At 46.1% G+C, this 24,272-nt stretch overlaps 3 protein-coding genes and 2 long non-coding RNA genes across 8 annotated transcripts in view; all 5 read left to right on the top strand.

The window, feature by feature from the left end:
• LOC117738768 (voltage-dependent calcium channel gamma-7 subunit-like) overlaps window positions 1-3,653 on the top strand; it is a 34,355-nt gene extending 30,702 nt beyond the window's left edge. For 2 of the 3 annotated variants that reach the window (XM_034544879.1, XM_034544880.1), the window contains exon 6: window positions 1-1,953. This exon is cut by the window's left edge and continues 1,483 nt beyond it. The gene's annotated coding sequence lies outside the window, so the exon portion shown is untranslated. Of the gene's footprint in view, window positions 1,954-2,983; window positions 3,028-3,106 lie in introns of those variants that run through there. The other variant, XR_004610114.1, reaches the window with a different exon arrangement.
• A 2,339-nt stretch (window positions 3,654-5,992) lies between these two features.
• On the top strand, window positions 5,993-10,613 carry LOC117738767 (protein piccolo-like). 2 transcript variants are annotated; one of them, XM_034544878.1, is made up of 4 exons: window positions 5,993-6,022; window positions 9,069-9,112; window positions 9,192-10,413; window positions 10,536-10,613. In XM_034544878.1, the coding sequence occupies exons 1-3, from the start codon at window positions 6,000-6,002 to the stop codon at window positions 10,379-10,381; spliced, it is 1,257 nt and encodes a 418-aa protein (XP_034400769.1). In that variant the 5' UTR covers window positions 5,993-5,999; the 3' UTR covers window positions 10,382-10,413; window positions 10,536-10,613. The 2 variants fall into 2 exon arrangements, with proteins under 2 accessions (XP_034400769.1, XP_034400768.1); XM_034544877.1 differs by lacking the exon at window positions 5,993-6,022 and adding an exon at window positions 8,893-8,991.
• Window positions 7,198-7,733, top strand: LOC117738833. The gene is made up of 2 exons (XR_004610129.1): window positions 7,198-7,533; window positions 7,656-7,733. It is a non-coding gene; the product is annotated as an uncharacterized LOC117738833 (long non-coding RNA).
• Window positions 10,614-20,183: 9,570 nt separating the features above from the next.
• On the top strand, window positions 20,184-20,823 carry LOC117738832. The gene is made up of 3 exons (XR_004610128.1): window positions 20,184-20,274; window positions 20,352-20,395; window positions 20,475-20,823. It is a non-coding gene; the product is annotated as an uncharacterized LOC117738832 (long non-coding RNA).
• Window positions 20,824-22,949: 2,126 nt separating this feature from the next.
• LOC117738797 lies at window positions 22,950-24,126 on the top strand. Its single transcript, XM_034544920.1, has 4 exons — window positions 22,950-23,048; window positions 23,126-23,169; window positions 23,249-23,939; window positions 24,062-24,126. The coding sequence occupies exons 1-3, from the start codon at window positions 23,026-23,028 to the stop codon at window positions 23,905-23,907; spliced, it is 726 nt and encodes a 241-aa protein (XP_034400811.1). The 5' UTR covers window positions 22,950-23,025; the 3' UTR covers window positions 23,908-23,939; window positions 24,062-24,126.
• Window positions 24,127-24,272: the final 146 nt, after the last annotated feature.

Consider the following 24,272-nt stretch of genomic DNA (forward strand, 5'->3'; position numbering starts at 1 on the left):
AGGAAAAATAAGACGCGACTGAGAGACTCTCCAAAGATGATGATCACCGCTGGCACAAAAAAAACCAACATAGATATATATATTAAATAAATACGGCTGCCTTGGAGATGCTGTTGCCATGAAAGTGAGGATTTAGTTTCTCAGCTATGTAAATATGGACGTGACAAACCGGACCTCTGAAAGCCGGGTTCAGGTCCATCCGGCTCAGATTAAAAACCCTGAAATCCGACTCGCCGGTTTATGGTATACCCCCCCCCCCCCCACGCCCCCCCGACCGTTTATTTCTGTGTTTTTATGAATGACGAGGTGCTTCCTGAACGGACAGATTTGAAATGAAATCCGACTCTTCCTGTTTTGTTTTTTTACGTAAGAAGATGTGAGATTCTGGCGGCTCCGCGTTCCAATTCACCTCCTGGTTTAATCTATTATTCATGTTGGTGGCTCAGCCGCCATTAATTAGGAGTCCTTTACGTCTTTTTTCGCAAATATATCGTTTCGGGTCCGGGAACAATTTCAGAAAGATTCCTTTTTGTCTGTTGATGGGAGGAAAAGATTCAAGTGAATGATGGTACCTGGGCGCGTGGTGCTGGTGCTACGGATGGTTTGGTTACTCTCCGGTGTTTGATGACACCTTCACACACGACCCCCTGTTTACGGTTCAGCCATGTAAAAACTTATGGGCCCAAAAAACGATCAGGGTTTTTTATTCATCAGTTTTCTGCATCTTCTTTTCTTCTTTTTTGAAAGGCAACTTAAAAAACCCAGAAAAAAAAAAAACCCCGAATGAATGAGAACGTTAACACAAAACCATGATCTGCTTATATTAATCCCCAAAATCCCAGGCCTGCTGTTTTTTGTCCAGGGGTTGGTTGATATTCATATTCGGTATCCGGCCACAGTCACCACGAAAGGCCCGCCTCTCAGTTCATCCGATTGGACGATGTGAAAAACAAACGATTTCTCCGTTTTTTGAGTTGGAAGTTTTTCTCAATTTGAGGCGTTCAGGGGCGCGAAAAAAAAAAGTCTTGACTCTCATTGGACACAATCACACAACGTGTTTGACTTTGACATCAGAGACTGGAGTTTGTGTGACTTTGTGCATCCTTTCCAGAAACAGTAGAATAGCACTGAACCGTACATCCGTGTGCATGAGTATGATAATGATAGGATGACTCTTATGGTTTTATATGTTAGAGATGTTCAGACTGACTCCCGTTGGAAGTTCTCATGTTGCACAGAGACTTGAAGACAAACTTAGAGATTGCTTGTTTTTGTAGCATATTAACAATCGTGCCCGGCGTAGGGCATTGTTTGTAGCCATTGTTTAGACCGACAGGGGGAAGTGAGTGTCGTGCTTACAGTGGGAGGGAAACAGTGTAGCAAATTAACTGCGATGTTAGCATCTTTTATGAATATTTGCTATGTGGAAACTAAATAGGAAATCATTTAGCAGCTAAGTATGAGAGCTCTTGCTTAGTTTTGAGATATTTATTTTAATTGCCAAAGCTGAGCATTCATGCTGTGTAGTGAGCACACACACACACGCACATACGCACACACACACACCTATACACCACAGATATATATTTATGTAGCTGACTTCTGAGGAGTTGTTTTCAGTTTTATGATGCAAATAAATCTGAACCACAGAGACGTAGAGCTCTGATGCAGTGAACCGCTTTTTGAAATGTTAACTTCCTTCATCCACTGCTGACATTTCAACTGTGATTATGATGTAAATATTATTGAACATACTTTACACGGCCATATTCTGAGTCTAATTACATTTGACTGACTCGGTACCTGTCCAAAAACCGACCATAACGTTCATGTAACTTTTATTGTTTTTCATCATTTCTGCAAATGTGCTATGAGCAGGAGTGTGATTTTTATCTGCCAGCAGTGTTTTGTTAAGTTTAAAACCAATAAAGCTTGCCTGGTTCCAGCCTCCGATTTGTTTATCACATGTTGTCATTTAACACTTTCAAGCAGTGGTTCGAAAAAAAGTTTGGACAGAATTCAAATTCAGTGATTCAGCGCTAACTTCTGTTCTTTAATGATCAAAGTAGGTTGAGATGGGCGCTACGACGTGGTGCTACGACGTGGTGCTACGACGCGGTGCTACGACGCGGCCCTACGACGCGGCCCTACGACGCGGCCCTACGACAGCCCTACGACGCGGCGCTACGACGCGGCGCTACGACGCGGCGCTACGACGCGGCGCTACGACGCGGCGCTAAGACGCGGCGCTACGACGCGGCCCTACGACGCGGCCCTACGACGCGGCGCTACGACCAGTAACATGATGATACAGTATTTAATCTTTGTCAGCTGTTGCCTTCTCCGATGCAAATAAATTGCATTATTAAATCACTACACGTGTCCTAAAAACAATGTCTGCCAACAGATACATCTGAAGTTGTATTCTGTATCAGGAAACCAGAAGTTGTGCAATTGCTATTTTCTATGAACTTGAACATGCAATAATGATTTGAACCCTTTCACATTTGTCATAACCCGTCACCGTCAGTGAGAAAGTGCTAAAAAAATCTAAAAAATCAATATGAATATATAATGTACAATAACATTCTTAAAAACATAATTGTAAATTATAATTTGTGTTAATTGACTTTTAGATTAGGTCTAAAAACTAAACTAAACAAATGAGCTACATTTGCAACACCTGCCCAGGTTGTTAGAGTGGACATCCCAACCTGATTGCAATTACTTCATCAGCGTGAGACGTGATTGGTCGGCAGCAACACTTGAAAAGGACCACAGTCTGTGCAGCAGTCATGAAACTGACACACTAGTTTCTTCTTCTGTCGCCTGTTAGCAGAGACACAATTTGTAAGCTGTTTAGCTTCAGCTTCAGATCCCAAAATGTATTTTGGATTTTGTTTGAGGTACAGTTACTCTTCTTGGTTCGAGCAGATGTTTAGTTCTAATATCATGTTTTGTTCACGTTGTCTTCTTTTTTCAGAGTGCTTGTGCTCTCACTGTTGACTCTCGGGCAGGATGCAAATGGTAAGAATTCATGCTACACTAGCTACAGTTTCAATGTAGCAACTTGTTTACTGATCTTTTGAAATGTTTTCTTTTCTAGCACTCGGTGAGAGAAGAGGAGGCTCCAGTGGCATTGAGCCTCTCTTTGAATACACAAGAAACCACAAACTAGTGCTTCCTTCTGATATTGAGAGCTCTGCACAGGCTGGAAGGTTTATAGGTAGTTCTGGATCCAGTCACAGTGCAGTTGGGCAAGTAGATAGGTACAGTCCAGAGGGAAGTGTTTCTAGTTACGGCTCCAACCCCAATGCAAAAGGTGTCATCCAGACCAAAGCTGGCATGTGGGATTATGTCTCACCCGAAAATGGAAAAAGATTTGTGTCTGGTATTGCTTCAAGTGGGGGAATTGTTATGCAAGCTGGTCCTCAGCCCCCTTCCGAGCCCCAGCCATCAGTCTACCAGTCCAAGCTCCAGCAGGCTGGCTACCAGTCCCCGTCCGGCTACCAGCCCCAGCAGGCTGGCTACCAGCCCAAGACCCAGCAGCCCCACCACCAGTCCCCGTCCGGCTACCAGCCCAAGCCCCAGCAGGCTGGCTACCAGCCCCAGCAGGCCGGCTACCAGTCCCCGTCCGGCTACCAGCCCTAGCAGGCCGGCTACCAGTCCCCGTCCGGCTACCAGCCCATGCCCCAGCAGGCTGGCTACCAGCCCCAGCAGGCTGGCTACCGGCCCCAGCAGGCCGGCTACCAGTCCCCGTCCGGCTACCAGCCCCAGCTGGCCGGCTACCAGTCCCCGTCCGGCTACCAGCCCAAGCCCCAGCAGGCTGGCTACCAGCCCCAGCAGGCTGGCTACCAGTCCCCATCCGGCTACCAGCCCCAGCAGCCCCACCACCAGTCCCCGTCCGGCTACCAGCCCAAGCCCCAACAGGCTGGCTACCAGTCCCCGTCCGGCTACCAGCCCAAGCCCCAGCAGGCCGGCTACCAGTCCCCGTCCGGCTTCCAACCCAAGCCCCAGCAGCCCCACCACCAGTCCCCGTCCGGCTTCCAGCCCAAGCCCCAGCAGGCTGGCTACCAGTCCCCGTCCGCCTACCAGCCCCAGCAGCCCCACCACCAGTCCCCGTCCGGCTACAAGCCCAAGACTCAGCAAGTGGGGATTCAAATCCAACCTGGCATGTCAGAGTTATTTTCTCCCACTGGAGGGGTTTCTGGTCGTAATATGCCGCCTATCAACTTAAACGTACAAATGACTGTTCCTCCAAGAACAAGACACATTCCAATGTCATCCCAACAACGTCCCAGGTGGCAGCACTCCATGGTTCCGGTGTGAAACTGCAACCATTGACCTAAAGGATCCCCGCTGTAAGTCTCAAACAGATTAAATGGTTAATGCTACATATGAGTGCGGGTGAAGAAAAATCCAATCCAAATTGTTTAAAAGTTGAGATGACTGTTGCAAACTGTCTAAATTATTCTGTTCTCAGGTTCCTGACCACGTTCCGAAAGCAGTCCGTCCTGACATCAACCATTTTGTAACGTTCAATAAAATACTTGGAACTGCAGTCTCTGCCATGTATGATTTCTTTTGTTCTGGGTTTTTGTGAAATGGGTCAGGTGACTGGTTTTAAATTCTTCTGCATTAAACTTGTTTTCTCAGAACATCATGATTTACACTCACTGTTTGAAACTATATTTTGCTACGTTCATGCCTAGCATCAATGGTATTTGGGAGTTTTAGAGCACCTACATTTTGACATTTGGAAAGGAAAAATATGCATTTGTTAGTTCACTGATGTCTATAGATGACGGTGCATTGGTGAGTGTGGTGTGGATGGCTTTCGAAAGGTCCTGATGGAGCTAGCGAAGGTGAAACAAGGTCACCTATCTCTGCAGTTACATATGTTACCTTCTATATACCACGCTGACGCAGGTTTTCAGATATCAGTCTTTCATTTGTTCTTACAGTACCCCTCTTGCAAAGAGCTGGACAAGACCAAAAACGTCCTGATTGGTCACTGCGAAGTCAAAGGAGACAAAGATCCAGAACAAGCTTCCTCTCTACCTCAAATGCCACTAAAAGAGCCTCGAAGCCTTGACGTTACTTTTCTTTCTTTGCGCTACAATACTACATTTTCAATCTAATGAGGTAATGTAACGAACGGCATTGGCAAGACATTGTGAAACCAGAAACACTGTTTCAGAAGAGTTTTCAATCTTTGTCAGCAGTTTTTCTTTGATACAAATTACAATAAATCGCTACACGTGTCGTAAAATCAATGGCTGGCCAGAGATGAATCTAAAGTTGTATTCTGTTTCAGAAAACCTGAAGTTGTGAAATTACTATATTCTATGAGCTTGAACATGCAATATTGTTTTGAACCATTCACTTTGTTGGTCACCCGTCACCGTCAGTGAGAAAGCGATAAATGTTACGTAGTACTGCACTAAAAATCAATATGAATATATAATGTACAATAACATTTAAACATATTGCACTTTTCTCAACATGTACTTCAAGGTCATTCTAATACAGCTTCATAATGTTTAGATGAAGAGCTAAACAGCAGAGCAACAACCTTCTCTCTAGTTCCTAGTTCTGTTTAAACTTGTGTTGTTTTAATTGAGGCTAAAATCTCAGAGGTCAAAATCTGAAAACCTCAACAAATAAAACCCAAAGTACTTTACACTGTCTGTAAGAGGACATTTGTTTTGGAGCCAGTTAACATTTGTAATTTGTGTGAATTGACATTTGGATTAGATTTACAAACTAAACTAAACAAATGAGCTACATTTGCAACACCTGCCCAGGTTGTTAGAGTGGACATCCCAACCTGATTGCAATTACTTCATCAGCGTGAGACGTGATTGGTCGGCACCAAAACTTGAAAAGGACCACAGTCTGTGCAACAGTCATGAAACTGACACACTAGTTTCTTGCTCTGTTTCCTGTTAGCAGCGACACAATTTGCAAGCTGTTTAGCGTCAGCTTGAGATCCCAAAATGTATTTTGGATTTTGTGTGAGGTACAGTTACTCTTCTTGGTTCGAGCAGATGTTTAGTTCTAATATCATGTTTTGTTCACGTTGTCTTCTTTTTTTCAGAGTGCTTGTGGTCTCACTGACTTTTGGGCAGCAATCAAATGGTAAGAATTCATGCTACACTAGCTACAGTTTCAATGTAGCAACTTGTTTACAAAACTGATCTTTGAAATGTTTTCTTTTCTAGCAATCAGTGAGAGAAGAGGAGGCTCCATTGGCATTAAGTTTGATTATCCAATAAACCACAAACTAGCTTTTCCGTCTACTGTTGAGAGTTCTGCACAGTCTGAAGGGTTTCTAGGTAGTTCTGGATCCAGTCACAGTGCAGGTGGGCAAGTGGAAAGGTACAGTCCAGAGGGAAGTGTTTCTAGTTACGGCTCCAACCCCAATGCGAAAGGTGTCATCCAGACGAAAGCTGGCATGTGGGATTATGTCTCTCCCGAAAATGGAATAAGATTTGTCTCTGGTATTGCTTCAAGTGGGGGAATTGTTATGAAACCTGGTCCTCAGCCCCCTTCCGAGCCCCAGCCATCAGTCTACCTGTCCAAGCCCCAGCAGTCCCGCTACCCGTCCTCGTCGGTCTACCCGTCCAAGCCCCAGCAGCCCCGCTACCCGTCCTCGTCAGTCTACCCGTCCAAGCCCCTGCAGCCCCGCTACCCGTCCAAGCCCCAGCAGCCCGTCTACCCGTCCAAGCCCCAGCAGCCCGTCTACCCGTCCAAGCCCCAGCAGCCCGTCTACCCGTCCAAGCCCCAGCAGCCCCGCTACCCGTCCAAGCCCCAGCAGCCTGTCTACCCGTCCAAGCCCCAGCAGCCTGTCTACCCGTCCAAGCCCCAGCAGCCTGTCTACCCGTCCAAGCCCCAGCAGCCCGTCTACCCGTCCAAGCCCCTGCAGCCCCGCTACCCGTCCAAGCCCCTGCAGCCCCGCTACCCGTCCTCGTCCGTCTACCCGTCCAAGCCCCAGCAGCCCCGCTACCCGTCCAAGCCCCTGCAGCCCCGCTACCCGTCCAAGCCCCTGCAGCCCCGCTACCCGTCCTCGTCCGTCTACCCGTCCAAGCCCCAGCAGCCCGTCTACCCGTCCAAGCCCCTGCAGCCCCGCTACCCGTCCAAGCCCCTGCAGCCCCGCTACCCGTCCAAGCCCCTGCAGCCCCGCTACCCGTCCAAGCCCCTGCAGCCCCGCTACCCGTCCAAGCCCCAGCAGCCCCGCTACCTGTCCAAGTCCCAGCAGCCCCGCTACCCATACTCGTCCAAGCCCCAGCAGGCCGTCTACAAGCCCAAGCCCCAGCAAGTGGGGATTCAAATCCAACCTGGCATGTCGGAGTTATTTTCTCCCGCTGGAGGGGTTTCTGGTCGTAATATGCCGCCTATCAACTTAAACGTACAAATGACTGTTCCTCCAAGAACAAGACACATTCCAATGTCATCCCAACAACGTCCCAGGTGGCAGCACTCCATGGTTCCGGTGTGAAAATGCAACCATTGACCTAAAGGATCCCCGCTGTAAGTCTCAAACAGATTAAATGGTTAATGCTACATATGAGTGCGGGTGAAGAAAAATCCAATCCAACTTGTTTAAAAGTTGAGATGACTGTTGCAAACTGTCTAAATTATTCTGTTCTCAGGTTCCTGACCACGTTCCGAAAGCAGTCCGTCCTGACATCAACCATTTTGTGACGTTCAATAAAATACTTGGAACTGCAGTCTCTGCCATGTATGATTTCTTTTGTTCTGGGTTTTTGTGAAATGGGTCAGGTGACTGGTTTTAGATTCTTCTGCATTAAACTTGTTTTCTCAGAACATCATGATTTACACTCACTGTTTGAAACTATATTTTGCTACGTTCATGCCTAGCATCAATGGTATTTGGGAGTTTTAGAGCACCTACATTTTGACATTTGGAAAGGACAAATATGCATTTGTTAGTTCACTGATGTCTATAGATGACGGTGCATTGGTGAGTGTGGTGTGGATGGCTTTCGAAAGGTCCTGATGGAGCTAGCGAAGGTGAAACAAGGTCACCTATCTCTGCAGTTACATATGTTACCTTCTATATACCAAGCTGACGCAGGTTTTCAGATATCAGTCTGTCATTTGTTCTTACAGTACCCCTCTTGCAAAGAGCTGGACGAAACCAAAAACGTCCTGATTGGTCACTACGAAGTCAAAGGAGACAAAGATCCAGAACAAGCTTCCTAAATAAAAAAATAAGCTTCCTAAAATCAATGGCTGGCCAGAGATGAATCTAAAGTTATATTCTGTTTCAGAAAACCTGAAGTTGTGAAATTACTATTTTCTATGCATGCAATATTGTTTTGAACCATTCACTTTTTTGGTCACCCGTCACCGTCAGTGAGAAAGCGATAAATGTTACGTAGTACTGCACTAAAAATCAATATGAATATATAATGTACAATAACAGTGAAATACATTGCACTTTTCGCAACACGTACTTCAAGGTCATTTTAATACAGCTTCATAATGTTTAGATGAAGAGCTAAATAGCAGAGCAACAACCTTCTCTCTAGTTCCTAGTTCTGTTTAAACTTATGTTTTAATTAAGGCTAAAATCTCAGAGGTCAAAATCTGAAAACCTCAACAAATAAAACCCAAAGTACTTTACACTGTCTGTAAGAGGACATTTGTTTTGGAGCCAGTTAACATTTGTAATTTGTGTGAATTGACGTTTAGATTAGATTTACAAACTAAACTAAACAAATGAGCTACATTTGCAACACCTGCCAAGGTTTTTAGAGTGGACATCCCAACCTGATTCCAATTACTTCATCAGCGTGAGACGTGATTGGTCGGCAGCAACACTTGAAAAGGACCACAGTCTGTGCAACAGTCATGAAACTGACACACTAGTTTCTTGTTCTGTTTCCTGTTAGCAGAGACAGAAATTGCTAGCTGTTTAGCTTCAGCTTGAGATCCCAAAATGTATTTTGGATTTTGTGTGAGGTACAGTTACTCTTCTTGGTTCGAGCAGATGTTTAGTTCTAATATCATGTTTTGTTCACGTTGTCTTCTTTTTTCAGAGTGCTTGTACTCTCACTGTTGACTCTCGGGCAGCAATCAAATGGTAAGAATTCATGCTACACTAGCTACAGTTTCAATGTAGCAACTTGTTTACTGATCTTTTGAAATGTTTTCTTTTCTAGCACTCGGTGAGAGAAGAGGAGGCTCCAGTGGCATTGAGCCTCTCTTTGAATACACAAGCAACCACAAACTAGTGCTTCCTTCTGATATTGAGAGCTCTGCACAGGCTGGAAGGTTTCTAGGTAGTTCTGGATCCAGTCACAGTGCAGTTGGGCAAGTAGATAGGTACAGTCCACAGGGAAGTGTTTCTAGTTACGGCTCCAACCCCAATGCAAAAGGTGTCATCCAGACCAAAGCTGGCATGTGGGATTATGTCTCACCCGAAAATGGAGAAAGATTTGTCTCTGGTATAGCTTCAAGTGGGGGAATTGTTATGAAAGCTGGTCCTCAGCCCCCTTCCGAGCCCCAGCCATCAGTCTACCAGCCCAAGCCCCAGCCCCAGCAGCCCCACCACCAGTCCCCGTCCAGCTACCAGCCCAAGCCCCAGCAGCCCCACCACCAGTCCCCGTCCGGCTACCGGCCCAAGCCCCAGGAGGCCGGCTACCAGTACCCGTCCGGCTACCAGCCCAAGCCCCAGCAGGCTGGCTACCAGCCCCAGCAGGCTGGCTACCAGTCCCCGGCCGGCTACCAGCCCCAGCAGGCAGGCTACCAGTCCCCATCCGGCTACCAGGCCAAGCCCCAGCAGCCCCACCACCAGTCCCCGTCCGGCTACCAGCCCAAGCCCCAGCAGCCCCACCACCAGTCCACGTCCGGCTACCAGCCCAAGCCCCAGGAGGCCGGCTACCAGTTCCCGTCCGGCTACCAGCCCAAGCCCCAGCAGCCCCACCACCAGTCCCCGTCCGGCTACCAGCCCAAGCCCCAGCAGGCTGGCTACCAGTCCCCGTCCGCCTACCAGCCCAAGCAGCCCCACCACCAGTCCCCGTCCGGCTACCAGCCCAAGCCCCAGCAGGCTGTCTACCAGTCCCCGTCCGCCTACCAGCCCAAGCAGCCCCACCACCAGTCCCCGTCCGGCTACCAGCCCCAGCAGGCTGGCTACCAGTCCCCGTCCGGCTTCCAGCCCAAGACTCAGCAAGTGGGGATTCAAATCCAACCTGGCATGTCAGAGTTATTTTCTCCCGCTGGAGGGGTTTCTGGTCGTAATATGCCGCCTATCAACTTAAACGTACAAATGACTGTTCCTCCAAGAAGAAGACACATTCCAATGTCATCCCAACAACGTCCCAGGTGGCAGCACTCCATGGTTCCGGTGTGAAAATGCAACCATTGACCTAAAGGATCCCCGCTGTAAGTCTCAAACAGATTAAATGGTTAATGCTACATATGAGTGCGGGTGAAGAAAAATCCAATCCAAATTGTTTAAAAGTTGAGATGACTGTTGCAAACTGTCTAAATTATTCTGTTCTCAGGTTCCTGACCACGTTCCGAAAGCAGTCCGTCCTGACATCAACCATTTTGTGACGTTCAATAAAATACTTGGAACTGCAGTCTCTGCCATGTATGATTTCTTTTGTTCTGGGTTTTTGTGAAATGGGTCAGGTGACTGGTTTTAGATTCTTCTGCATTAAACTTGTTTTCTCGGAACATCATGAATTGCACTCACTGTTTGAAACTATATTTTGCTACGTTTATGCCTAGCATCAATGGTATTTGGGAGTTTTAGAGCACCTAATAATTTGACATTTGGAAAGGAAAAATATGCATTTGTTTGTACCTCACCCGCAAAGAGTTGCATAAGTTCAGGAAAGCACTGATTGGCCACTGCAAGGTCAACAAAGTTCCAGAAGCAGCTTCCCCTCTACCTTGGCCTCGAACTCTGCTAACAGAGCCTTGACGTTACTTTCTTTGCGCCATCAATACTACATACCTTTTTCAATCAAATGTAACGAACGGTATTGGCAAGACATTGTGAAACCAGAAACACTGTTTCAGAAGAGTTTTCAATCTTTGTCAGCAGTTTTTCTTTGATTTAAATTACAATAAATTGCTACACGTGTCCTAAAATCAATGGCTGGCCAGAGATGAATCTAAAGTTGTATTCTGTTTCAGAAAACCTGAAGTTGTGAAATTACTATATTCTATGAGCTTGAACATGCAATATTGTTTTGAACCATTCACTTTGTTGGTCACCCGTCACCGTCAGTGAGAAAGCGATAAATGTTACGTAGTACTGCACTAAAAATCAATATGAATATATAATGTACAATAACACTCAAACATATTGCACTTTTCTCAACATGTACTTCAAGGTCATTTTAATACAGCTTCATAATGTTTAGATGAAGAGATAAACAGCAAAGCAACAACCTTCTCTCTAGTTTCTAGTTCTGTTTAAACTTGTGTTGTTTTAATTGAGGCTAAAATCTCAGAGGTCAAAATCTGAAAACCTCAACAAATAAAACCCAAAGTACTTTACACTGTCTGTAAGAGGACATTTGTTTTGCAGCCAGTTAACATTTGTAATTTGTGTGAATGGACATTTGGATTAGATTTACAAACTAAACTAAACAAATGAGCTAAATGTCAAACACCTGCCCAGGTTGTTAGAGTGGACATCCCAACCTGATTGCAATTACTTCATCAGCGTGAGACGTGATTGGTCGGCACCAACACTTGAAAAGGACCACAGTCTGTGCAACAGTCATGAAACTGACACACTAGTTTCTTATTCTGTTTCCTGTTAGCAGCGACACAATTTGCAAGCTGTTTAGCGTCAGCTTGAGATCCCAAAATGTATTTTGGATTTTGTGTGAGGTACAGTTACTCTTCTTGGTTCGAGCAGATGTTTAGTTCTAATATCATGTTTTGTTCACGTTGTCTTCTTTTTTTCAGAGTGCTTGTGGTCTCACTGACTTTTGGGCAGCAATCAAATGGTAAGAATTCATGCTACACTAACTACAGTTTCAATGTAGCAACTTGTTTACAAAACTGATCTTTGAAATGTTTTCTTTTCTAGCAATCAGTGAGAGAAGAGGAGGCTCCATTGGCATTAAGTTTGATTATCCAATAAACCACAAACTAGCTTTTCCGTCTACTGTTGAGAGTTCTGCACAGTCTGAAGGGTTTCTAGGTAGTTCTGGATCCAGTCACAGTGCAGGTGGGCAAGTGGAAAGGTACAGTCCAGAGGGAAGTGTTTCTAGTTACGGCTCCAACCCCAATGCGAAAGGTGTCATCCAGACGAAAGCTGGCATGTGGGATTATGTCTCACCTGAAAATGGAAAAAGATTTGTCTCTGGTATTGCTTCAAGTGGGGGAATTGTTAGGAAACCTGGTCCTCGGCCCCCTTCCGAGCCCAAGCCATCAGTCTACCTGTCCAAGCCCCAGCAGTCCCGCTACCCGTCCTCGTCGGTCTACCCGTCCAAGCCCCAGCAGCCCGTCTACCCGTCCAAGCCCCTGCAGCCCCGCTACCCGTCCAAGCCCCAGCAGCCCGTCTACCCGTCCAAGCCCCAGCAGCCCGTCTACCTGTCCAAGCCCCAGCAGCCCGTCTACCCGTCCAAGCCCCTGCAGCCCCGCTACCCGTCCAAGCCCCTGCAGCCCCGCTACCCGTCCAAGCCCCAGCAGCCCGTCTACCCGTCCAAGCCCCTGCAGCCCCGCTACCCGTCCAAGCCCCTGCAGCCCCGCTACCCGTCCAAGCCCCTGCAGCCCCGCTACCTGTCCAAGTCCCAGCAGCCCCGCTACCCATACTCGTCCAAGCCCCAGCAGGCCGTCTACAAGCCAAAGCCCCAGCAAGTGGGGATTCAAATCCAACCTGGCATGTCAGAGTTATTTTCTCCCGCTGGAGGGGTTTCTGGTCGTAATATGCCGCCTATCAACTTAAACGTACAAATGACTGTTCCTCCAAGAACAAGACACATTCCAATGTCATCCCAACAACGTCCCAGGTGGCAGCACTCCATGGTTCCGGTGTGAAACGGCAACCATTGACCTAAAGGATCCCCACTGTAAGTCTCAAACAGATTAAATGGTTAATGCTACATATGAGTGCGGGTGAAGAAAAATCCAATCCAAATTGTTTAAAAGTTGAGATGACTGTTGCAAACTGTCTAAATTATTCTGTTCTCAGGTTCCTGACCACGTTCCGAAAGCAGTCCGTCCTGACATCAACCATTTTGTGACGTTCAATAAAATACTTGGAACTGCAGTCTCTGCCATGTATGATTTCTTTTGTCCTGGGTTTTTGTGAAATGGGTCAGGTGACTGGTTTTAGATTCTTCTGCATTAAACTTTTTTTCTCAGAACATCATGAATTGCACTCACTGTTTGAAACTATATTTTGCTACGTTTATGCCTAGCATCAATGGTATTTGGGAGTTTTAGAGCACCTAATAATAATTTTTGACATTTGGAAAGGAAAAATATGCATTTGTTAGTTCACTGATGTCTATAGATGACGGTGCATTGGTGAGTGTGGTGTGGATGGCTTTCGAAAGGTCCTGATGGAGCTAGCGAAGGTGAAACAAGGTCACCTATCTCTGCAGTTACATATGTTACCTTCTATATACCAAGCTGACGCAGGTTTTCAGATATCAGTCTGTCATTTGTTCTTACAGTACCCCTCTTGCAAAGAGCTGGACGAAACCAAAAACGTCCTGATTGGTCACTACGAAGTCAAAGGAGACAAAGATCCAGAACAAGCTTCCTAAATAAAAAAATAAGCTTCCTACACGTGTCCTAAAATCAATGGCTGGCCAGAGATGAATCTAAAGTTATATTCTGTTTCAGAAAACCTGAAGTTGTGAAATTACTATTTTCTATGCATGCAATATTGTTTTGAACCATTCACTTTTTTGGTCACCCGTCACCGTCAGTGAGAAAGCGATAAATGTTACGTAGTACTGCACTAAAAATCAATATGAATATATAATGTACAATAACACTCAAACACATTGCACTTTTCGCAACACGTACTTCAAGGTCATTTTAATACAGCTTCATAATGTTTAGATGAAGAGCTAAATAGCAGAGCAACAACCTTCTCTCTAGTTCCTAGTTCTATTTAAACTTATGTTTTAATTAAGGCTAAAATCTCAGAGGTCAAAATCTGAAAACCTCAACAAATAAAACCCAAAGTACTTTACACTGTCTGTAAGAGGACATTTGTTTTGGAGCCAGTTAACATTTGTAATTTGTGTGAATTGACGTTTAGATTAGATTTACAAACTAAACTAAACAAATGAGCTACATTTGCAACACCTGCCCAGGTTGTTAGAGTGGACATCCCAACCTGATTGCAATTACTTCATCAGCGTGAGACGTGATTGGTCGGCAGCAACACTTGAAAAGGACCACAGTCTGTGCAACAGTCATGAAACTGACACACTAGTTTCTTCTTCTGTCGCCTGTTAGCAGAGACACAAATTGCAAGCTGTTTAGCGTCAGCTTGAGATCCCAAAATGTATTTTGGATTTTGTGTGAGGTACAGTTACAGTTACTCTTCTTGGTTCGAGCAGATGTTTAGTTCTTCTATCATGTTTTGTTCACGTTGACTTCTTTTTTCAGAGTGCTTGTGCTCTCACTGTTGACTCTCGGGCAGCAATCAAATGGTAAGAATTCATGCTACACTAGCTACAGTTTCAATGTAGCAACTTGTTTACTGATCTTTTGAAATGTTTTCTTTTCTAGCACTCGGTGAGAGAAGAGGAGGCTCCAGTGGCATTGAGCCTCTCTTTGAATACACAAGAAACCACAAACTAGTGCTTCCTTCTGATATTGAGAGCTCTGCACAGGCTGGAAGGTTTATAGGTAGTTCTGGATCCAGTCACAGTGCAGTTGGGCAAGTAGATGGGTACAGTCCACAGGGAAGTGTTTCTAGTTACGGCTCCAACCCCAATGCAAAAGGTGTCATCCAGACCAAAGCTGGCATGTGGGATTATGTCTCACCCGAAAATGGAAAAAGATTTGTCTCTGGTATTGCTTCAAGTGGGGGAATTGTTATGAAAGCTGGTCCTCAGCCCCCTTCCGAGCCCCAGCCATCAGTCTACCAGCCCAAGCCCCAGCCCCAGCAGCCCCACCACCAGTCCCCGTCCGGCTACCAGCCCAAGCCCCAGCAGCCCCACCACCAGTCCCCGTCCGGATACCAGCCCAAGCCCCAGCAGGCCGGCTACCAGTCCCCGTCCGGCTACCAGCCCAAGCCCCAGCAGGCTGGCTACCACTCCCCGGCCGGCTACCAGCCCCAGCAGGCTGGCTACCAGTCCCCATCCGGCTACCAGCCCAAGCCCCAGCAGCCCCAGCAGCCCCACCACCAGTCCCCGTCCGGCTACCAGCCCAAGCCCCAGGAGGCCGGCTACCAGTACCCGTCCGGCTACCAGACCAAGCACCAGCAGGCTGGCTACCAGTCCCCGTCCGCCTACCAGCCCAAGCAGCCCCACCACCAATCCCCGTCCGGCTACCAGCCCAAGCCCCAGCAGGCTGTCTACCAGTCCCCGTCCGGCTACCAGCCCAAGCCCCAGCAGCCCCACCACCAGTCCCCGTCCGGCTACCAGCCCAAGCCCCAGCAGCCCCACCACCAGTCCCCGTCCGGCTACCAGCCCAAGCCCCAGGAGGCCGGCTACCAGTATCCGTCCGGCTACCAGCCCAAGCCCCAGCAGGCTGGCTACCAGTCCCCGTCCGGCTTCCAGCCCAAGACTCAGCAAGTGGGGATTCAAATCCAACCTGGCATGTCAGAGTTATTTTCTCCCGCTGGAGGGGTTTCTGGTCGTAATATGCCACCTATCAACTTAAACGTACAAATGACTGTTCCTCCAAGAACAAGACACATTCCAATGTCATCCCAACAACGTCCCAGGTGGCAGCACTCCATGGTTCCGGTGTGAAAATGCAACCATTGACCTAAAGGATCCCCGCTGTAAGTCGCAAACAGATTAAATGGTTAATGAGTGCGGATGAAGAAAAATCCAAATTGTTTAAAAGTTGAGATGACTGTTGCAAACTGTGTAAATGATATTTCTGTTCTCAGGTTCCTCACCACATTCTGAAAGCAGTCTTTCCTGTATGGCATCAACCATTTTGTGAAATTCAATAAAGTACTTGGAACTGCAGTCTCTGCCATGTATGATTTCTTTTGTTCTGGGTTTTTGTGAAATGGGTCAGGTGACTGGTTTTAAATTCTTCTACATTAAACTTTTATTCTCAGAACATCATGATTTACACTCACTGTTTGAAACTATATTTTGCTACGTTTATGCCTAGCATCAATGGTATTTGGGAGTTTTAGAGCACCTAATTTTTGACATTTGGAAAGGAAAAATATGCATTTGTTTGTACCTCACCCGCAAAGAGTTGCATAAGTTCAGGAAAGCACTGATTGGCCACTGCAAGGTCAACAAAGTTCCAGAACCAGCTTCCCCTCTACCTTGGCCTCGAACTCTGCTAACAGAGCCTTGACGTTACTTTCTTTGCGCCATCAATACTACATACCTTTTTCAATCAAATGTAATGTAAGGAACGGTGTTGGCAAGACATTGTGAAACCAGAAAGATTGGTTCAGAAAAGAGTTTTCAATCTTTGTCAGCGGTTTTAATTTGATACAAATTACAATAAATTGCTACACGTGTCCTAAAATCAATGGCTGGCCAGAGATGAATCTAAAGTTGTATTCTGTTTCAGAAAACCTGAAGTTGTGAAATTACTATTTTCTATGAGCTTGAACATGCAATATTGTTTTGAACCATTCACTTTTTTGGTCACCCGTCACCGTCAGTGAGAAAGCGATAAATGTTACGTAGTACTGCAGTTCTGTTTAAAGATTAAAATGAATATATATAATGAACAATAACACACAAACACATTGCACTTTTCTCAACACGTACTTCAAGGTCATTTTAATACAGCTTCATAATGTTTAGATGAAGAGCTAAATAGCAGAGCAACAACCTTCTCTCTAGTTTCTAGTTCTGTTTAAACTTGTGTTGTTTTAATTGAGGCCAAAATCTGAAAACCTTAACAAATAAAACCCAAAGTACTTTACACTGTCTGTAAGAGGACATTTGTTTTGGAGCCAGTTAACATTTGTAATTTGTGTGAATTGACGTTTAGATTAGATTTACAAACTAAACTAAACAAATGAGCTACATTTGCAACACCTGCCCAGGTTTTTAGAGTGGACATCCCAACCTGATTCCAATTACTTCATCAGCGTGAGACGTGATTGGTCGGCAGCAACACTTGAAAAGGACCACAGTCTGTGCAACAGTCATGAAACTGACACACTAGTTTCTTGTTCTGTTTCCTGTTAGCAGAGACAGAAATTGCTAGCTGTTTAGCTTCAGCTTGAGATCCCAAAATGTATTTTGGATTTTGTGTGAGGTACAGTTACTCTTCTTGGTTCGAGCAGATGTTTAGTTCTAATATCATGTTTTGTTCACGTTGTCTTCTTTTTTCAGAGTGCTTGTGCTCTCACTGTTGACTCTCGGGCAGCAATCAAATGGTAAGAATTCATGCTACACTAGCTACAGTTTCAATGTAGCAACTTGTTTACTGATCTTTTGAAATGTTTTCTTTTCTAGCACTCGGTGAGAGAAGAGGAGGCTCCAGTGGCATTGAGCCTCTCTTTGAATACACAAGCAACCACAAACTAGTGCTTCCTTCTGATATTGAGAGCTCTGCACAGGCTGGAAGGTTTATAGGTAGTTCTGGATCCAGTCACAGTGCAGTTGGGCAAGTAGATGGGTACAGTCCACAGGGAAGTGTTTCTAGTTACGGCTCCAACCCCAATGCAAAAGGTGTCATCCAGACCAAAGCTGGCATGTGGGATTATGTCTCACCCGAAAATGGAAAAAGATTTGTCTCTGGTATTGTTTCAAGTGGGGGAATTGTTATGAAAGCTGGTCCTCAGCCCCCTTCCGAGCCCCAGCCATCAGTCTACCAGCCCAAGCCCCAGCCCCAGCAGCCCCACCACCAGTCCCCGTCCGGCTACCAGCCCAAGCCCCAGCAGCCCCACCACCAGTCCCTGTCCGGATACCAGCCCAAGCCCCAGCAGGCCGGCTACCAGTCCCCGTCCGGCTACCAACCCAAGCCCCAGCAGGCTGGCTACCAGCCCCAGCAGGCTGGCTACCAGTCCCCGTCCGGCTACCAGCCCCAGCAGGCTGGCTACCAGTCCCCGTCCGGCTACCAGCCCAAGCCCCAGCAGCCCCACCACCAGTCCCCGTCCGGCTACCAGCCCAAGCCCCAACCGGCTGGCTACCAGTCCCCGTCCAGCTACCAGCCCCAGCAGGCTAGCTACCAGCCCAAGCCCCAGCAGCCCCACCACCAGTCCCCGTCCGGCTACCAGCCCCAGCCCCAACAGGCTGGCTACCAGTCCCCGTCCGGCTACCAGCCCCAGCAGGCTAGCTACCAGCCCAAGCCCCAGCAGCCCAGCTACCAGCCCAAGCCCCAGCAGCCCCACCACCAGTCCCCGTCCGGCTACCAGCCCAAGCCCCAGCAGGCTGGCTACCAGCCCCAGCAGCCCCACCACCAGTCCCTGTCCGGCTTCCAGCCCAAGCCCCAGCAAGTGGGGATTCAAATCCAACCTGGCATGTCAGAGTTATTTTCTCCCGCTGGAGGGGTTTCTGGTCGTAATATGCCGCCTATCAACTTAAACGTACAAATGACTGTTCCTCCAAGAACAAGACACATTCCAATGTCATCCCAACAACGTCCCAGGTGGCAGCACTCCATGGTTCCGTTGTGAAAATGCAACCATTGACCTAAAGGATCCCCGCTGTAAGTCTCAAACAGATTAAATGGTTAATGAGTGCGGATGAAGAAAAATGCAAATTGTTTAAAAGTTGAGATGACTGTTGCAAACTGTGTAAATGATATTTCTGTTCTCAGGTTCCTCACCACATTCTGAAAGCAGTCTTTCCTGGCATCAACCATTTTGTGAAATTCAATAAAATACTTGGAACTACAGTCTCTGCCATGTATGATTTCTTTTGTTCTGGGTTTTTGTGAAATGGGTCAGGTGACTGGTTTTAAATTCTTCTGCATTAAACTTTTTTTCTCAGAACATCATGATTTACACTCACTGTTTGAAACTATATTTTGCTACCTTTATGCCTAACATCAATGGTATTTGGGAGTTTTAGAGCATCTGATTTTTGACATTTGGAAAGGAAAAATTTGCATTTGTTTGTACCTCACCCGCAAAGAGCTGCATAAGTTCAGGAAAGCACTGATTGGCCACTGCAAGGTCAACAGACAAAGTTCCAGAAGCAGCTTCCCCTCTACCTTGGCCTCAAACTCTGCTAACAGAGCCTTGACGTTACTTTCTTTGCGCCATCAATACTACATACCTTTTTCAATCTAATGTAAGAAACGGTGTTGGCAAGACATTGTGAAACCAGAAACACTGTTTCAGAAAAGAGTTTTCAGTCTTTGTCAGCGTTTTTTCTTTGATACAAATTACATTCAATCGCTACACGTGTCCTACAATCAATGGCTGGCCAGAGATGAATCTAAAGTTGTATTCCGTTTCAGAAAACCTGAAGTTGTGAAATTACTATTTTCTATGAGCTTGAACATGCAATATTGTTTTGAACCATTCACTTTTTTGGTCACCCGTCACCGTCAGTGAGAAAGCGATAAATGTTACGTAGTACTGCAGTTCTGTTTAAAGATTAAAATGAATATATATAATGTACAATAACACACAAACACATTGCACTTTTCTCAACACGTACTTCAAGGTCATTTTAATACAGCTTCATAATGTTTAGATGAAGAGCTAAATAGCAGAGCAACAACCTTCTCTCTACTTCCTAGTTCTGTTTAAACGTGTGTTGTTTTAATTGAGGCCAAAATCTGAAAACCTCAACAAATAAAACCCAAAGTACTTTACACTGTCTGTAAGAGGACTTTTGTTTTGGAGCCAGTTAACATTTGTAATTTGTGTGAATTGACGTTTAGATTAGATTTACAAACTAAACTAAACAAATGAGCTACATTTGCAACACCTGCCCAGGTTTTTAGAATGGACATCCCAACCTGATTCCAATTACTTCATCAGCGTGAGACGTGATTGGTCGGCAGCAACACTTGAAAAGGACCACAGTCTGTGCAACAGTCATGAAACTGACACACTAGTTTCTTCTTCTGTCGCCTGTTAGCAGAGACACAAATTGCTAGCTGTTTAGCTTCAGATCCCAAAATGTATTTTGGATTTTGTGTGAGGTACAGTTACTCTTCTTGGTTCGAGCAGATGTTTAGTTCTAATATCATGTTTTGTTCACGTTGTCTTCTTTTTTCAGAGTGCTTGTACTCTCACTGTTGACTCTCGGGCAGCAATCAAATGGTAAGAATTCATGCTACACTAGCTACAGTTTCAATGTAGCAACTTGTTTACTGATCTTTTGAAATGTTTTCTTTTCTAGCACTCGGTGAGAGAAGAGGAGGCTCCAGTGGCATTGAACCTCTCTTTGAATACACAAGCAACCACAAACTAGTGCTTCCTTCTGATATTGAGAGCTCTGCACAGGCTGGAAGGTTTCTAGGTAGTTCTGGATCCAGTCACAGTGCAGTTGGGCAAGTAGATAGGTACAGTCCACAGGGAAGTGTTTCTAGTTACGGCTCCAACCCCAATGCAAAAGGTGTCATCCAGACCAAAGCTGGCATGTGGGATTATGTCTCACCCGAAAATGGAAAAAGATTTGTCTCTGGTATTGCTTCAAGTGGGGGAATTGTTATGAAAGCTGGTCCTCAGCCCCCTTCCGAGCCCCAGCCATCAGTCTACCAGCCCCAGCCCCAGCAGCCCCACCACCAGTCCCCGTCCGGCTACCAGCCCAAGCCCCAGCAGCCCCACCACCAGTCCCTGTCCGGATACCAGCCCAAGCCCCAGCAGGCTGGCTACCACTCCCCGGCCGGCTCCCAGCCCCAGCAGGCTGGCTACCAGTCCCCATCCGGCTACCAGCCCAAGCCCCAGCAGCCCCAGCAGCCCCACCACCAGTCCCCGTCCGGCTACCAGCCCAAGCCCCAGCAGGCTGGCTACCAGTCCCCGTCCGCCTACCAGCCCCAGCAGCCCCACCACCAGTCCCCGTCCGGCTACCAGCCCAAGCCCCAGCAGGCTGTCTACCAGTCCCCGTCCGCCTACCAGCCCAAGCAGCCCCACCACCAGTCCCCGTCCGGCTACCAGCCCAAGCCCCAGCAGGCTGTCTACCAGTCCCCGTCCGCCTACCAGCCCAAGCTGCCCCACCACCAGTCCCCGTCCGCCTACCAGCCCCAGCAGCCCCACCACCAGTCCCCGTCCGGCTTCCAGCCCAAGACTCAGCAAGTGGGGATTCAAATCCAACCTGGCATGTCAGAGTTATTTTCTCCCGCTGGAGGGGTTTCTGGTCGTAATATGCCGCCTATCAACTTAAACGTACAAATGACTGTTCCTCCAAGAACAAGACACATTCCAATGTCATCCCAACAACGTCCCAGGTGGCAGCACTCCATGGTTCCGGTGTGAAAATGCAACCATTGACCTAAAGGATCCCCGCTGTAAGTCTCAAACAGATTAAATGGTTAATGCTACATATGAGTGCGGGTGAAGAAAAATCCAATCCAACTTGTTTAAAAGTTGAGATGACTGTTGCAAACTGTCTAAATTATTCTGTTCTCAGGTTCCTGACCACGTTCTGAAAGCAGTCTTTTCTGGCATCAACCATTTTATGACAATAAAATACTTGGAACTGCAGGGTCTGCCATGTATGATTTCTTTTGTTCTGGGTTTTTGTGAAATGGGTCAGGTGACTGGTTTTAGATTCTTCGGCATTAAACTTGTTTTCTCGGAACATCATGAATTGCACTCACTGTTTGAAACTATATTTTGCTACGTTTATGCCTAGTATCAATGGTATTTGGGAGTTTTAGAGCACCTAATAATTTTTGACATTTGGAAATGAAAAATATGCATTTGTTTGTACATCACCCGCAAAGAGCTGCATAAGTTCAGGAAAGCACTGATTGGCCACTGCAAGGTCAACAGACAAAGTTCCAGAACCAGCTTCCCCTCTACCTTGGCCTCGAACTCTGCTAACAGAGCCTTGACATTACTTTCTTTGCGCCATCAATACTACATACCTTTTTCAATCAAATGTAATGTAAGGAATGGTGTTGGCAAGACATTGTGAAACCAGAAACACTGTTTCAGAAAAGAGTTTTCAATCTTTGTCAGCAGTTTTTCTTTGATACAATTTACAATAAATCGCTACGTGTCCTAAAATCAATGGCTGGCCAGAGATGAATCTGAAGTTATATTCCGTTTCAGAAAACCTGAAGTTGTGAAATTACTATTTTCTATGAGCTTGAACATGCAATATTGTTTTGAACGGTTAACTTTTTTGGTCACCCGTCACCGTCAGTGAGAAAGCGATAAATGTTACGTAGTACTGCAGTTCTGTTTAAAGATTAATATGAATATATAATGTACAATAACACTCAAACACATTGCACTTTTCTCAACATGTACTTCAAGGTCATTTTAATACAGCTTCATAATGTTTAGATGAAGAGCTAAATAGCAGAGAAACAACCTTCTCTCTAGTTCCTAGTTCTGTATGAACTTGTGTTGTTTTAATTGAGGCCAAAATCTGAAAACCTCAATAAATAAAACCCAAAGTACTTTACACTGTCTGTAAGAGGACATTTGTTTTGGAGCCAGTTAACATTTGTAATTTGTGTGAATTGACGTTTAGATTAGATTTACAAACTAAACTAAACAAATGAGCTACATTTGCAACACCTGCCCAGGTTGTTAGAGTGGACATCCCAACCTGATTGCAATTACTTCATCAGCGTGAGACGTGATTGGTCGGCAGCAACACTTGAAAAGGACCACAGTCTGTGCAACAGTCATGAAACTGACACACTAGTTTCTTCTTCTGTCGCCTGTTAGCAGAGACACAATTTGTAAGCTGTTTAGCTTCAGCTTCAGATCCCAAAATGTATTTTGGATTTTGTTTGAGGTACAGTTACTCTTCTTGGTTCGAGCAGATGTTTAGTTCTAATATCATGTTTTGTTCACGTTGTCTTCTTTTTTCAGAGTGCTTGTGCTCTCACTGTTGACTCTCGGGCAGGATGCAAATGGTAAGAATTCATGCTACACTAGCTACAGTTTCAATGTAGCAACTTGTTTACTGATCTTTTGAAATGTTTTCTTTTCTAGCACTCGGTGAGAGAAGAGGAGGCTCCAGTGGCATTGAGCCTCTCTTTGAATACACAAGCAACCACAAACTAGTGCTTCCTTCTGATATTGAGAGCTCTGCACAGGCTGGAAGGTTTATAGGTAGTTCTGGATCCAGTCACAGTGCAGGTGGGCAAGTGGAAAGGTACAGTCCAGAGGGAAGTGTTTCTAGTTACGGCTCCAACCCCAATGCGAAAGGTGTCATCCAGACGAAAGCTGGCGTGTGGGATTACGTCTCACCTGAAAATGGAAAAAGATTTGTCTCTGGTATTGCTTCAAGTGGGAGAATTGTTATGAAACCAGGTCCTCGGCCCCCTTCCGAGCCCAAGCCATCAGTCTACCAGCTATCCGTCTACCAGCCCAAGCCCCTGCAGCCCCGCTACCTGTCCAAGCCCCAGCAGCCCCGCTACCCATACTCGTCCAAGCCCCAGCAGGCCGTCTACCAGCCCAAGCCCCAGCAAGTGGGGATTCAAATCCAACCTGGCATGTCAGAGTTATTTTCTCCCACTGGAGGGGTTTCTGGTCATAATATGCCGCCTATCAACTTAAACGTACAAATGACTGTTCCTCCAAGAACAAGACACATTCCAATGTCATCCCAACAACGTCCCAGGTGGCAGCACTCCATGGTTCCGGTGTGAAAATGCAACCATTGACCTAAAGGATCCCCGCTGTAAGTCTCAAACAGATTAAATGGTTAATGCTACATATGAGTGCGGGTGAAGAAAAATCCAATCCAAATTGATTAAAAATTGAGATGACTGTTGCAAACTGTCTAAATTATTCTGTTCTCAGGTTCCTGACCACGTTCTGAAAGCAGTCCGTCCTGACATCAACCATTTTGTGACGTTCAATAAAATACTTGGAACTGCAGTCTCTGCCATGTATGATTTCTTTTGTTCTGGGTTTTTGTGAAATGGGTCAGGTGACTGGTTTTAAATTCTTCTGCATTAAACTTGTTTTCTCAGAACATCATGATTTACACTCACTGTTTGAAACTATATTT

The sequence above is a fragment of the Cyclopterus lumpus genome, chromosome 11 (genome assembly GCF_009769545.1).
Source record: "Cyclopterus lumpus isolate fCycLum1 chromosome 11, fCycLum1.pri, whole genome shotgun sequence".
Taxonomy (NCBI): Eukaryota; Metazoa; Chordata; class Actinopteri; order Perciformes; family Cyclopteridae; genus Cyclopterus; species Cyclopterus lumpus.

Excerpts from the sequence above, each read along its gene's own strand:
- LOC117738767 (XM_034544878.1), top strand. The coding sequence starts at position 6,000 with ATGTATTTTGGATTTTGTGTGAG. Across the intron at positions 6,023-9,068 it reads TATTTTGGATTTTGTGTGAG|AGTGCTTGTACTCTCACTGT; the intron begins GTACAGTTACTC and ends TTCTTTTTTCAG. Across the intron at positions 9,113-9,191 it reads TCTCGGGCAGCAATCAAATG|CACTCGGTGAGAGAAGAGGA; the intron begins GTAAGAATTCAT and ends TTTCTTTTCTAG.
- LOC117738797 (XM_034544920.1), top strand. The coding sequence starts at position 23,026 with ATGTATTTTGGATTTTGTTTGAG. Across the intron at positions 23,049-23,125 it reads TATTTTGGATTTTGTTTGAG|AGTGCTTGTGCTCTCACTGT; the intron begins GTACAGTTACTC and ends TTCTTTTTTCAG. Across the intron at positions 23,170-23,248 it reads TCTCGGGCAGGATGCAAATG|CACTCGGTGAGAGAAGAGGA; the intron begins GTAAGAATTCAT and ends TTTCTTTTCTAG.